At 56.0% G+C, this 14197-nt stretch overlaps 1 protein-coding gene across 7 annotated transcripts in view; it reads right to left on the reverse strand.

Annotated features, from left to right (window-relative positions):
* Positions 1 to 2998: 2998 nt before the first annotated feature.
* TMEM63C (transmembrane protein 63C) overlaps positions 2999 to 14197 on the reverse strand; it is a 60436-nt gene continuing 49237 nt past the window's right edge. For 4 of the 7 annotated variants that reach the window (XM_086319483.1, XM_086319485.1, XM_086319488.1 and 1 more), the window contains 6 exons: positions 13792 to 13954; positions 13469 to 13574; positions 12932 to 13099; positions 10466 to 10575; positions 8842 to 8907; positions 5043 to 5965 (listed from right to left, as the gene is read on the reverse strand). In XM_086319483.1, coding sequence (XP_086175609.1) covers positions 5765 to 5965; positions 8842 to 8907; positions 10466 to 10575; positions 12932 to 13099; positions 13469 to 13574; positions 13792 to 13954 — 814 coding nt within the window. In that variant the 3' untranslated portion in view covers positions 5043 to 5764. The other 3 variants (XM_086319484.1, XM_086319487.1, XM_086319489.1) reach the window with 3 other exon arrangements.

Here is a 14197-nt window from a genome sequence, read left to right on the forward strand (position 1 = left end):
CTCCAGCCACTGCGGCCTCCTCTCTGGTCCTTGGCCCCTTCGTGCACTTGTTTTCCCGCCCCCTTCACGCCCCCTCCACTGGCTCACATGTCTGGTTCCCCCGGAGCTTCCCCCAAGTCCTCCCCATCTCCAGACACTCTCCCATCCTGCTTTGTTTTTTTCTTCATAGCGCCTGTCCCGACATCCCACTACGTAAATGTGTTAATTGCACTTACATTCCATTGCAATCGACACGGGAAGGCTGTCAGGAAAGGCACTTTGGGCTCTGTGTTTGGAGGGGAGGGGAGGGGCGCTTCAAATCATGGCTGAAGGTGCTGAGCTAGGCAGAAGTGACCCCCGAGGCTGGTCTGTGTCTCTCTCCGACCCAACAGTAGTACTTATTGCCAAGGAAGGTGATTACAACAGAAGTTGTACCCGCGCCAGGCGTTAATCACTGTAAGCCCAACGGCAAATGCTTCCTTGGGCCTAACCTTTGGTTATCTGCCAGGCACCTGCTATTTCAGCTCTTTGGAGGCAGAGTGAAGGGATGAGAGGTTATCCAGCCTGTGCATTTGTAACTAGGTACAGGCTACCGGGGGCTTTGCCGGTGGCTTCCCTGGTGGCTCAGACGGTAAAGCGTCTGTCTACAATGCGGGAGACCCGGGTTCAATCCCTGGGTCGGGAAGATCCCCTGGAGAAGGAAATGGTAATCCACTCCAGTACTATTGCCTGGAAAATCCCATGGACAGAGGAGCCTGGTAGGCTACAGTCCATGGGGTCCCAAAGATTTGGACACGACTGAGCGACTTCACTCACTCACGGGCTACAGGGGGCTTTGCCTGTGGCTCAGCATCAAGAATCCTCCTGTCAATGCAGGAGACTTGGGTTCCATCCCTGGGTCGGGAAGATCCCCTGGAGAAGGAAATGGCAACCTGCTCCAGTATTCTTGCCTGGAGAATCCCCTGGACAGGGGAGCCTACAGTCCATGGGGTCGCAAAAGAAGTCGGACATGACTGAGCAACTAAATGACAACCCCTTCCCGGAGGGGAAGGCAGTGTGAGGTGCTGGGACCAGCTGCCCTGGTTCCGGGAGGCTGGGATGGTTTCCTGATGGCTTCAGGAGAGCCTCGCCCACTCAACCCTCCTGCACCCCAGAGTCACTGGGGGGATTGTGTGAAACAGAGGTGATCGGGCCCCACCTCATAAATTCTGGCTTGTTCAGTGAGGCGGCCTGGACGTTGGGATTGTTTACAATCTCCAAGGAGACTTCCACCGGCAGCTGGAATAGAGACCCAGTACTTGAGGCTTGAGAGAGGCTGGGCTGCTGGTTGTCAAGGCCACGGTATCTCAGATGTTCAGAAAACAGCCTCTGTTGAAAAAAAAACCTGCGTGCTGTCTTCCCAGAAGCCGGACTCCACCACGCTTCCCCAGGGCCTTTACAGAGCGAGCTTTGCTGGCAGAGTCGGCCAGCACAGAGTTCCCTGACGGCTTTGGGAAGGTGGCCGGGAGCCGCCAGAAGCTTGGCCTCCACAGGCAGAGCCTCTGGGAGCCCAGGGCCCTTCTGCTTCCTCCCAAGCCCTGCAGACCCCAGCCCGGCACTCAGGGTGGTGCTCCAACACCCTCCAACAAGAGGGTGCTGGCATCCTGGACTGCCCTGGCACCAGGCCTCCCTCCTGGCCATCTGCCCAGTTCCCCTCCCCAACAGCCCCCACCCCTGTTTCCAGGCCGTGGAACCCAGCCCCTCTCATCCGGCCAGGGTGGTCTTCCTGCTCTCCTCTCCACTGAAGTGTCTCTGTGGATTTCATCTGACTCCACTCGGAAACTAATAGTGTTGAGGGGACAGGGGTCCGGGGCGTGGGGCCTGGACCCCTGGCCAGGCTCACACCACGGGCAGCTTTGAGCCCACGCCCATGAGTGGACCATGAAAGCTTGGGGAGAAGGTCCGGCAAGGGTGCTCCCGAGCACCCCTTGGAAATCGAGCCCTGAGAGTGCCCTCTGCCCTCACAGGGGGCAGTGACAGAGGAAGCCCCCCTCCACACCCCATTCCCTCTATCCCTGCAGCTGAATCTGCTCCATTCAATAATGGACTGAGCGATTGACTTCCCGTCCTCCTGCTTTCAGGGTGAGGTGACCAGTGCAGGGACATCGCGCTGCCTAGAAAAAGGCCCAGAATCCTGGTCTCCTAGGCGAGGACATGTCATTGTCCCCCAGGGTAGGGAAGTTTTCCTCCTTGTCATGGGCACGACAGCTGACATAACTACCCTTTGCTAGAGGGTTTTCTTGTTCCGTTCAGGCCTGACGCGGCAGCCCAAGTGCCCAACCTCTCCCTAACCTCTCCCTGCCCCTGTGTCGCTGGCCGAGGCTGGTACAGACCTGAGCCTCGCCTGCTGCCTCTGCCGGGGGCCTCCATGGGTCAAGTCCAGCTGCTCATCGGGCCAAGAGCCAGCTCTCAGGGAGCAGCACTCAGCCTGGAGCTTGTGCTGCCCAGGGGAGGCTGCCTGATGGCTTCTTAGGTAGCTCAGGGACCAGAAAGTTCTCATCTACTTCCCAGGTGGTACAGTGGCGAAGAATCCACCTGCCAATGCAGGAAACACAAGAGACATGGGTTCGACCCCTGGGTCAGGAGTAGGAAATGACAACCCACTCCAGTGTTCTTGCCTGAAAAATTCCACGGACAGAGGAGCCCGGCAGGTTACGGTCGTGGGGTCGCAGAGAGTCAGATACAACTGAGCACACACCTTTAGCAGACGGGTCAGGGGACTTTCAGAGCACCCGCAGTGGACTTCTGGTCTCCCCAGGAGACCAGGCAGCGCTTGCCAGGCCTCCTTCCCCTTTGAGGCCAGGGGCCAGGGAAGGCCTCAGGGCTCAAGGGATTCCCAGGGAGACAGCTTTTGGTCTCAGGCGCCAAAGCCACAGCGCAAGACGTGTGCTCCAGCCTGGCCACCTCCGGGAGCTCTGGCTCCTTCCAGATGGATGGGAGGCCCTGCTGGGTGGGTTCAGACGCAGAGGCACAGGCCAGCTGAGGTTGGGAGGACTTGTTTATTCAAGGCACAGTCATAGCATTAATAACAAGAAGGTTCGGCGTTCTGGCACATTCCTTAAGTGGTGGTGGCCAAGGGAAGTGCACACGCCCCACTGGGGTCCCCAGAGGATGCAATGCTGCTAATAGGCACTTCGCTTCCAGAAGCATCTGAGGAAGAGGCAGGCAGGTGTGGAGCTGCCCTAGGCCCAGGGAGGGGCGCTTCTCGAAGACTCTAGGCAATCCCCGGTTTGGGAGGCAGCTCCCTCCAGAGAGGAGCAGGTCTGAGGCTCTGGGGGTTGGGGGAGGCCGTGGGAGACAGATGGGGCAGGGGGCGGATGGGGAAGGGGGCCGTGGATGGGGTGGATGGTGGTAGGCGGAGGCCAGTGGGTGAGACCCGCGTGGGCCGAGGGTGCAGGTTGGAAGGGAAATGCCCGAGGAGGGCCTGGCTGTGCCGTGGCAGGCCCCAGGCTCACCCACGCAGCCAGCAGTGGCCGCGCGAGGTGGAGCGGCTGTGGCCGGGGCCCCGCTTGATTGCCCTGGGTCTCCAGGAAGAACAGAGACGCCAGGGGACTCCAACACTCCCAATACCCTCCCCATCTTCTTTCAGAACCAGGCAACCTTTGACCCAGGTTCAGAGCCGGCAGCTCCAGCCCTGTCGCCGTGTTATCTGCTGGGACCCTTCCCGTACGCAGCTTCCGCAGACTTAGGGGGACGAGGCAAGAGCAGCCACCGCAGGACTGGTCCAGTGGGGACCACGAGACGGGGGCTGGATGCCAGCAAGAGGTGCCAAGAGAAAAGGAGCCCTCAGGCCAACTTCCGGCAGGACATGCCCGCCGGACACCTGGGGGCTGGCGGTGGGTAGGGGTGCCAGAGTCGCCATCTCCCTGTGGCGAACAAGGCTCCAGGCCGGGGGTCCTGACCACTCTGCTCTGGAGGGGACCCTTCCCCTTGACGGCTGGTGCAATGTTTAGGGAGCAGGCCTGTGGGGGCTGGGATAATTTCCTCCTTATTCAGACCTGGATAGGGTAAGACCCCCTCCTCCCCCCAGCTGACTCAGGCTCTCTCTGGAAATTAGCCTTCGTGCCGAAGTCGGGGCCGAGGTCTTGGTGGTGGGGTGGTGGGATGGGGGCAGAGCAGGGCTTCTTGCCCCTCAAGTGCTATTTCTCCTCTGGGGTTAAGCTTGGAGCTTCTGGAGCCAGGATGTGGCCAACAAGGGGAGCAGAAGTGAGGCTCAAGTGATCTGAGCTCAGGAGCACCCATGTGCCCAGGAGCTGGTGGCCAACACCCATGCGAGGCGGACACGAGTGCCACCTTCAGGAGGTTGGCTGCAGGGATCCAGGCCTTTGGAGGACGGAGCTCAGGAGAGCCCTAGGGCACACAGACCCCGCCTGGCGCGGCTCGTCCCGGCCCACCGTGGCCCCTGCAGCCCTTCTCTGTGTCTCCCTCGGCCTGACCGCCTGGTGGTCCTGGTGGGCCACCTGTCACCGGAGGCCAAGGCCTGCAACTCCCTGCCTGGGGCGAGGGTGCCACCAGAGTCCTTCCTACTCAGGATTCGGCTCCTCTGGGCCCCAGCTGGTGGCCGCCCTGGGAGGGAAGCCTGAGTCTGCCTGTCTATGGGGGACATGGTGCCCCCGACTCCACCACCCACAGGGAATCCGCAGTGTCTGAGCCAGGACCACGCTGGAGGCACTCTTCAGCCCAGAGTGCAGGGCAGCCCGGAAAGGAGACATGGGTCCTGCTTGGAGCCCAGGGAAAGGCCAGTCAGTGCCTGGTCTGCAGCATGGGCTTCTCACCCTAATCTATGCCCCCCACCTTGGCTGGGGGCTCAGGCACTCAGATGGGTATGAGGCAGGGGCAGCTCTCAGCAGCCACATGCTTGACCCTGGGGGTCCTCTCATTAGGCCCTGGGGCTTGGGGGAGGCATATCTGGTTTCTCATCATTTGGCATTTTGGGAGAAGACACCCCCTCCTCCCCGCCGCCCCGCCAACTCCATGAATTCTGCCTCTGCCCCTCCCGCCTGACAGTAACCAGCCCAGGTGGCTTTCATCAGAATGCACACAGGTCCCATTTAATGAGCCCCGCTGCCCTTGCAGGGACAGACAAGAGAACAAGTCTCTACCCTGCGGCTCCTGGGACCCCTGATGAGGAGCGGGGGACAGAAAGGGGCTCAGTCGCCTCCTTCCCGTCTAGGGTCTCAGCCATCCCTTCCTGCCGGTGGGGTGCAGGATTTTTCCTTGCGGCTCTCCATGTGGGGAAGCTGGGAGGAGGTGGTCCTCTGTGTCTTGGGTCCTCCGCAGACTGCAGGGGAGGGATGGGGCTGGGAGGAGGGGTGGGGCGGGGCAGTCGCAGAAGCTCCTCGGGCAGGGCAGCTGGTGGAAGGATGGGGAAGATCCCAGAGAGTCTTCTTCCTGCCTCCTCCTTAGGCACACCTTCTCCCTCGTGACCCCAGGAAAGCCCTCCAAGCCTTCAGTCTCTGTGCTCTGGGCTCCAGCCATTGTTGCCAAGAGGCAGGGCTTGCCTGTATCCTCCGTCCCATCCTGGGGGGGCCCTTCTAGACTGCCCAGCATCTCCTGTTCGAGCTGGTCAGCAGGCCGGGGTCTCCACGTGGCCGAGAGATACAGCCAGGGCTCTGCTGGAGCCTTCCCAAAGTCTGCAGGATGTGTTGGGGGGTCGGGCCAGGGTGCCCTGCTGCCTCTCTCTGCCAGGCCCTTCCCCTGGCAGCTACTCCTGGCTGGAGTTGCCAGGTGGAGGCCTGGGTCCTGGTCAGTGATACTGGCTCTGGTCCCCCAGTTCCAGCCCTTCCTGGAACCGGGCCGAGTCCAGCTCCCTCGAAAAGGCCCTCACACCGCTCTCCTCTTCTCCCTCTTCCGGCTGTCTGCTCATGGTGCCGTAGGTGGGCTGGGCTGGGGAGGAGGCGGGGGTCAGGTTCATCTCCGGCTCTTGCAGCACGGTGGCCACATACAGCTGCTCAGGACAAAGAAGGGAGATGGGACGAGGTCACACCCGGGGCGAAGCGAGGTCACGTCCGTCTGGGCACACCCTCCCCCCAACCCTGCCCACCCCACCCTGACGCTTGACCTTTCTCGGGGCCCCCACCCTCTAAGCCGTGGCTCCTTCCTCCCCCGGCAGCCCGCGTCCTGGCCAGCCGGCCCAGTCTGCCTTCCCGGTTGCTCTCGAGCACGCCGCGGGCACCTATATGTTCCCTGGGCTAGTCAGCGGTCTCCTAACTCCCAGTCCAGTGCTCCTTCAGCACACGTGCCGTTCAGTCTTGGTTCCAGGTCCGGCTGAACCCAGGGGAGATGACAGGCTCCCTGACACTGGGGTCTGGGGGGAGCCCCCATTCCTGAGCTAGTGCACTTTCTACTGCAGCTTCAGAGATGCATCCAACACCCTGGGCTGCGTCACTGGCCGGCCCGTGAATGAGGACTTGAAACCGAGGCTGCCGTCTGAGGTCTTGGTCATGAGACCTCTGAAGTCCAGGCCCGGGCTCAGGAATGCCTGGGACAACAGCCGAATAGAAAAACACAAGAAGTAACAGGGATGGGCTGTCTGTCGTCCTTTGAAGGGACTTTGAAACCAACTCCTTATTTTGAAAACAGGTAATTATTGGATAGAATGAAACCTTTTCTGTAGGAGTTTATTAGAGTGAGACTAAACAGCCCTAGATGATGAAGGAACATTTTTTTCTGCAATAGAATTTAGATATTTTCATAAGGCCAAAGTCAACCCCACAGATGACTTTTGGGTCCTCCAGGAAAAATGGTAACTGAAAAATGGAAAAAGCCAGCAGTCATCCCTGAACCCGGGAGTCACTTTAGCATCATAAATGGCAATAAATGGGATATTATATATCTCCTGGTGTGACACAGAGCACTGCCGGTGATGTTCTAGGCCCTAGTGTTGAACTTGAATCTTCAATTCCAGCCTTTGAATCTAACTTCTAGTTTTCAGGAAATACAGGAGATACTGTAACCTCCTGTAAGATATCATGAAGAAACAGCCAGAAAAAGCCAGAAGATGGGGCCTTCTGCAGGACTACAGGCTTGGTCTTTCCAACAAGTCATGAAATAGAGATGGTGCTGAAATAAAAGGGACATGGGCAGGGGCCAGATTAATCCAGCACAGACCCCAGGTTGGATCCTGGTTTGGATGAGCTGCAAAATATATTTCTGGAACCGTAGGGCAAGTTGAATATGGACTAGGTATTTGAAGAGGTAAAAACGTATATATGCAGGAAGACGGAGATTGTTAACTAAAAACACAGGTTATGAAACAGTGTGCAGTGTTACGACATTTTAGAAGAAATATATATCTGCAAGAAAATACATTGAGGTGTCAGTGGTCATTGCAGGTGGCAGAAATATGGACTTTTATTTTCTTATTTTGGCTTGTTTTTTCCCATAGTTAGCTACAACGCTCAGAAACCTCTGTTATAATAATGAAAGATTTAAAAAATCAATTCCAGTAATTTCTTTAAAAAAAAAAAGCTCACACTCTGGAGTCTAGCAGACCTGGCTTCAAACTTTGTTCTGCCGTTTTCTTGCACAGTAGTACCCTAGGGTCTAAATTAAGTCAGGTCTTTGAGCCTCAGTTTCCTCATCTGTAAAATGAGGATAAAACCCCCCGCAGTGTGGGTTAAGTGCAAAGATCAAGAGCAAGAATGCTGAAGCGTCTAGTTTGCAAGGTTTCAATAACCAACTGCTGACAATATTCTGGAAGGGTCATCTTAGAAGGGCCCTAGGAGAAAGGCTACGTGGAGAGAGACTCCTGCTCGAAACTTTTGTCTCTCCTGGTACTGAAGCTCTGTCTCCCCTGCCACCCCCCAGAGTTCACTGGGCCCTCTCTGTGGGGCTCGCTTCAGAGCGAGGCCTGTAGTTCTGTGTGCCTGGCATGGGCACGTCCTCCCACTGCTGTCTAAGGGGTCCCCTCTCCCACCCACTCTGCGAGTGCTGCCCGCTCTGAAGTTGCACCCGGCCCAAAACAGTCTTTGGTTCCCTGATGCCCTGGATTCTCTCTTCTGGGCCTTTGCACAGGCTGGCCCTGTTCCTAGAGTGCTCTCCCCGACACCCTCTTCCATCCGGCAACCCCTAACTCTCCCATGCCGGGAGTCTGGTTAGACCTCCCCTTTTCCAAGAAGCCTTCCCTGAGTGCCAGGGCTGGCTGGTGCCCTTCTTCAGTGCTCCTCCAAGGCACCCTGGCATCGGGGCATGGGCCGACCCAGTACCCAGCTCAGTGCATGCCTCGGCAGCCCAGCATCCATCCGTGTGGCCAGGTTTTGGCGTGCGCTCATGCCCATCTCCAGGCTGAGCCACGAGGGTGGGAGCCAGCGCCCAGCCTGCTGGACCCCTGCACGCAGAGTCCAGCCTCGTCTCCTCTCAAGCTGACAGGCTCACTCGTCTTACCATTCCATGCAGACCTCCAATAGCTCGCGGCAGCTCTGTCCGCGCCATGCTGCCTGGCACCCGTGCCCTTGGCGGCAGCCTTCGGTCCTGAGGCCGAAGGACCCCAGCAGACCCCTGCGTCTACACGACTGAGCTCGCTGAGGCTGAGTCCGCCCTGCCCTTTCTCTTCCTCTCTGAGCTCCTTCTATAGTGTGTCCTGTAGAAATTCCCGGATCTTCTATCATTCTGAAGGCTCTTCAGCCAGGGCCACGGCAGCAATCTGACCTGGGCCAAGTCCTGCTGCGTCAGAGGGAGGAGTCCCGGGCACCCCGTCTCCTCCCCGATACCCAGGGTGGACGCTAACCACTGGTGCCCCCACAAGGCTGCTGGAGAAGCCCATCCCTGTAAGCACCCCACCTCCCCACCCCGACCTGTCCCAGGGCAAAGGCACTGACTCACAAGGGAGGTTGGCGTGGAGGAGGTGCTGCTAGGCTCCAGGTCAAACACGGTCTCCATCTCCTCGGGCTGCGGCGGTGGGAGAGACAGGGAGGGTCAGTGAATGCGCCCCAGCCCCGCCCTCCCCATATCCAGAGAAACCCGGACCCTAACCTCAGGCTTAAGGGGCCCCCCGCTCCCCTTCAACTCATCTTCTGTTTTTCCAGACCTGCAGCCCAGCTGGCCGGGCTGAACCCTCGGGGGACAGAGTGAAGACTGGGATGCTGGGGAGACCCTTCTGGAAGGTTCCATCCCCAAGGTCCACAATGAGAGCTGTGGGAAGCTGTGGTGCAAAGATGAGCCTACTGCTTTGACTCCAGGAGAAGCCCTGACTTCAACAATACCCTCTTCCCTGCCAGGTTTTCCCTTTTATCTGAGATGAAGGTCTGAGTCCCTTGTCACCTTCTGTCTCTAGAGTGGACACTTGAGCAACCAGATCCCACGACACTGTTGCATTGGGAAGAGCCACGGATGTTGTCTGCCCAGGTGCTTCACTAGCACCGACTCAGGCCAGGGGATGGAGGAGGGTCCGGGGAGAAAAGGAGTGAGCACCTATGCCAGGACCCCAGAGATGGGACCACCGGAAGCAAGAAGATCCTCTTCTCAGAGGCTCCCTTCTCCGGCTCAGTAGCATGCTAGTACTTGAAATCAACTTTCTTTCTTATTTAAATTCATTTGAAAAGGAAATGATTCACTATTATAAACAAAAATCCTGTGTCAGCTGCCATAAACAAGGTCAAGTAGAAAAATAAAGGTGTAACCATGAAAAACAGAAAACGTTTCTGTCCACTGGAAATCATTCCAGTACGCTTCTAGAGTCACCCCACTTTAGGAAGTGCGGATCTAGAGCACATAGTTCTGTTGGCATGGATGGGCTCCCTTCTCTAATAACTGGCTGGGCCCCGAGACCCTAATGCTGGGAAAGATTGAGGGCAGGGGCAGAAGGGGGCATCAGAGGGTGAGATGGTTGGATGGCATCACTGAGTCAATGAACAGGAGCAAACTCCGGGAAATAGAAAGGACAGAAGGCCTGGTGTACTGCAGTCCACGGGGTTGCAAAGAGTCGGACACGACTTAGCGACCAACCAACAATGCGGCAAAGAGTCAAAGGAGTCATGGGGCCCAGAGGACCAGGCCTCCCTTCCAGACAAGACCAGAGTATCCTGAGATTCTTCAAAGTGAGATGACTGTTCCCCTTCCCCAGGATCTCATTCTTACCACCCCCTCTTTTACTCCTTCACTCCATCCTTTCTCTCAACCCTCCATCCCTTGGAATGGCCCCAGCAGCTCTGTGGCTGGACAGGCTCACATCGTAGGAGGGATGGGCCAGCCTGTGGTTCGGAGGAGACGTTAGAGGGGGGAAGAGGAGAGGACGATGTCTTCTGCCCTGGGAGGCCTGGTTCTGGGGCCAGTGCAAGCACACATACAGAATGCACACCCAGCACCTTCTGCCAATCCCACCACCAGAGAGAAAGGCAAGAGCCTCTCGTCGCTCTGACGCTGTGGGCGCCCCAGGCAGCGGGCGGGTCCTCTAGCTGTGTGCGCCCCGGGGAGAACTTGAGGGAGGAAAGGCAGACTGGCAACTCACCTCATAGTTAGTCCTTTTCGACATCTTCCCCAGGAATGTGGCAACGCAGGCCATTATTATGGAAACAATAAGGGTGGTGAGGGAGAAGATGGTGATGGCATGCTGGGACCCTGCAAGGAGGAGGAGAGGCATGGGCTTGGTGCCTGAGGACCAGAGCTGTGTGCGGGGCACTGGCAGAGATGCTGGCCCGGCTGACATATGCCTGGGGCCCTGGCCCGGCACCTGTGCAGGAGTTTGGAGCCCAGGGCAGAGATGTCTCTGCCCAGCTCTCCCCTTAACCACATAATCAATGAGCCCCACCCAGGAACATCATCTCTCTGTGCTACCTGACCGGTTTAGAATTCGGCATCTGGCGTATTCCACGAAAAAAATTCATTTACTCAAACAGCCACTTAGGTGTCCATTAAATGTCCCCCTAGATGTCAGCCACCTTCCATATCACGGTCCCTGGGAAGTATCTGAGTCATTTATGTCACTCCCTCAGGTCACTCATTTATGTCCCTGTCCCCAAATGCAGTGACTGACCCACACCTTCCCTTGTAAGCCCCCCCCCTTTTTTTTTAAATTCTTTTAAATTTTATATTGGAGTAGACTTCCTGCAATGCAGGAGACCCAGGTTCGATCCCTGGGTGAGGAAGATCCTCTGGAGAAGGAAATGACAACCCACTCCAGTATTCTTGCCTGGAGAATCCCATGGACAGAGGAGCCTGGTGGGCTAGTGTGCGGGGTCACAATCAGTCGACTGAGTGACTGACATGACGACTACTACGGTTGATTAACTGTGTGGAGTTAGTTTCAGGTGTACAGCAAAGGGATTCAGTTATTCATATACAGGTATCTATTCTTTTTCAAATACTTTTCCCCATACAAGTTATTACAGAATATTGAGCAGAGTTCCCTGTGCTATACAGTAGGTCGAGGTTGGTTATCTGTTTTAAAAAATAGCAGTGTGTACATCTCCATTCCAAACTCCTACTATGTCCCTCCCTGCTCTACCTGCTGGTAAACATAAATTCATTCTCTAAATCTGATTCTGTTTTGTAGACAAGTTCCTTTGTATAATTTTCTGCATAGAAGCAATATCATATGAAATTTGTCTTTGTCTAACTCTCATAAGCCCTTTTGAAGTAAGCATACTCTATTACATGTGCTAATAGCACGGAAAAGCAATTCAGAATTTAAAAGTCACTTATGTTTCGTTTGGGGATGTTTGGTAACCTTTTCACGACGGCAGTTTTCTAAGTACATGAATATTAAAAATCAGTCTTTACAGTCGGAAGTTATTGCAAAATGACGTTTATCGTTGTGTTATTATAAAAGCAAAAAATGGTAAACAACTTCAATATCCCAACAACGTTGAACTGACTAAAATTGGCAGAAATTAATGCAGCCATTAAAAGACACGTGCTCTAACAGTATTTTAATAATGCAAGAAACTGCTCAGAGCATAATGTTCAGTGAAAAAACTCGGGCTGTAAGTCTGACTAGAATAAAACGGATCCACAGTTTTGTAAAGTCAATCCGTAAACCCCCTCTTACTCTGCCCTGTCCTCTAAAACACATGCACAAAGTGAGGTCTGGGAGCAGCAGACGGGAGGCTGTAGGTGAGATACCAGGCATTCAAACTCTAATCTTTCCATTTTTTTCTATTTTTGATAATAAATCTGTAGTCTTTTATACCTAGCAGAAAAGTCTTATTAAAAAATGAAGTCTGCCAGGGGTTTCCCAGATGGCTCGGGGTAAAGAATCTGCCTGCCAATGCAGGAGATACAGGAGACGAGGGTTTGATCCCTGAGAAGACACCCTGGAGTAAAAAACGGCAACCCACTGTCAATACTAAAGGAAATCCACCCTGAATATTCATTGGAAGGACTGATGCTGAAGCTGAAACTCCAATACTGTGGCCACCTGATAAGAAGAAGTGACTCCTTGGAAAAGACCCTGATGCTGGGAAAGATTAAAGGCGGGAGGAGAAGGAGATGACAGGATGAGGTGGTTGGATGGCATCACAGACTCAATGGACATAAGTCTGAGTAAACTCCAGGGAGTTGGTGATGCACAGGGAGGCCTGGCGTGCTGCAGTCCATGGGTCGCAAAGAGTCAGACACGACTGAGCGACTGAACTGAACTGACTGATGATAGATACTGTAAAATTTTATTTCCTGCCAGCCTTGAGTTAGAATGAAGGAGTAGGATGTTTTTGTTGTGGAGGTGATTTCCCTGAAAATTGTAAAGCGAAATGTATATGGTCTGGACCACACTGGTGCCACCCTTAACTTCAAGGTCAGCCGGGACTCTAACACGAGCCCCCTGGGCCTACAGAAGGCGCTAAGCGTGGCCGTGCTCCACGAGGAACACCTCGCTCCTCCCAGGGCTTGGCGTGCTTCGACAAGAGTCGTCGGTGAGGGCGACTGAGCGGTGGGGGAACAGACGGAGGCGGGGTGGCCGGGGGGGCTCAGCACGTACCTAAGCGTAGGATGGAGAAGAAGAGCATCCAAACCAGCCCCAGGAGCGGCGCGAAGATGGCTTGGTGGATGGCGGCCATGTGGATCTGCTCGTTGAGTTTGGTGGGTGCGTAGGAGTAGTACATGTTATAGCGGTCCGTGACGTGCTTCATGCACAGGTAGAGCAGCCCTGGGGGCCGGCAGACGGAGGCAGGCTCAGAAGCCATCCCAAGACCCTCCCCTCCCCTGGGCCCGAGATGCCAGACACAGGTCAGCCAGAGTGGCAAGGGGGCCAAGGACAGGCTGTGGGAGTCCCGTGGGGCCGATCTTGCGTGCCCGGCTGCTTCCCTTGAATCCTAGAACCTATTCTGTCATTTTGGTTAAGTAGTCATTCCCTAACAAGCATCCTCTGTAAATAGCCATCCAACCCCAGCCCCCCTGACCAACCTGGCCCCCTCCCCTGCCCTTCTGATCGGCTGGCCCCGGGTCTCCTCCTGAGCCAGGAGGGAGCCGGATGCTCTGGGGGTCCCCCTGGGTGGGGGCCTCAGGGACAACTCACCGAAAGGAGCAATGATGGGGCAGGTGATGCTGTATGCCATCACCACGCTGAAGACATTCATCATCCACGCATACTCGCGCCCGTACTGGAAGTCCATGGCCTGGTTCTGGGGCAGAAAGCAGGGTCCGCTTGGCATGGCTGCTTCTGCAGCTCCTCATCTGGCAAGGCAGCCTCCCCTCCGAGAATGGTGTCGGAGGAGCACCTGGCCCCTTCCGCCCACCAGGGCTCCCAGGTCACTCCGCACTTCTAACAGGCACCCCCCACTCCAACACCCGCCCAAGGGAAGCTCCAAGGGCTGTGTCAGGGAAGGGCCTGGCCCTCACCATTCGGATGTTCACTCTCTCTGGCTCCGACCTGGAGAAGACGAGGCGGATGGTGTACAAGAAGAGCGACCCCAGGCGCATCAGCTCCATGCCTGTGCCAATAAAGGCTGCCGTGATGACGTAGTTGACAAAGAAGGCGCCATTGTCTGGCAGGAACACACACCTGGGTGTGGAGGAGGGCGGGAGATGGCCACAGAAGCCGGAGAAGAGGGAGAGGGCAGAGATGTTGGGAGCAAAGAGGAGAGAGAGGAAGAGAATTGAAGGGATGGGCAGTGGGTGGAGATAGAGATGGGGAGAAGAGCTTTCAAATACAGTCATCCCTTGGTATCCGCGGGTGGTTGGTTCCAGGAGCCCCTGCGGATATCAAAATCCAGGGATGCTCAAGTCCCTTATATGAAAATGTCAA

The sequence above is a fragment of the Bos grunniens genome, chromosome 10, assembly GCF_055505025.1.
Source record: "Bos grunniens cultivar Pamir isolate PY7600 chromosome 10, Bosgru_T2T1.0, whole genome shotgun sequence".
Taxonomy (NCBI): Eukaryota; Metazoa; Chordata; class Mammalia; order Artiodactyla; family Bovidae; genus Bos; species Bos grunniens.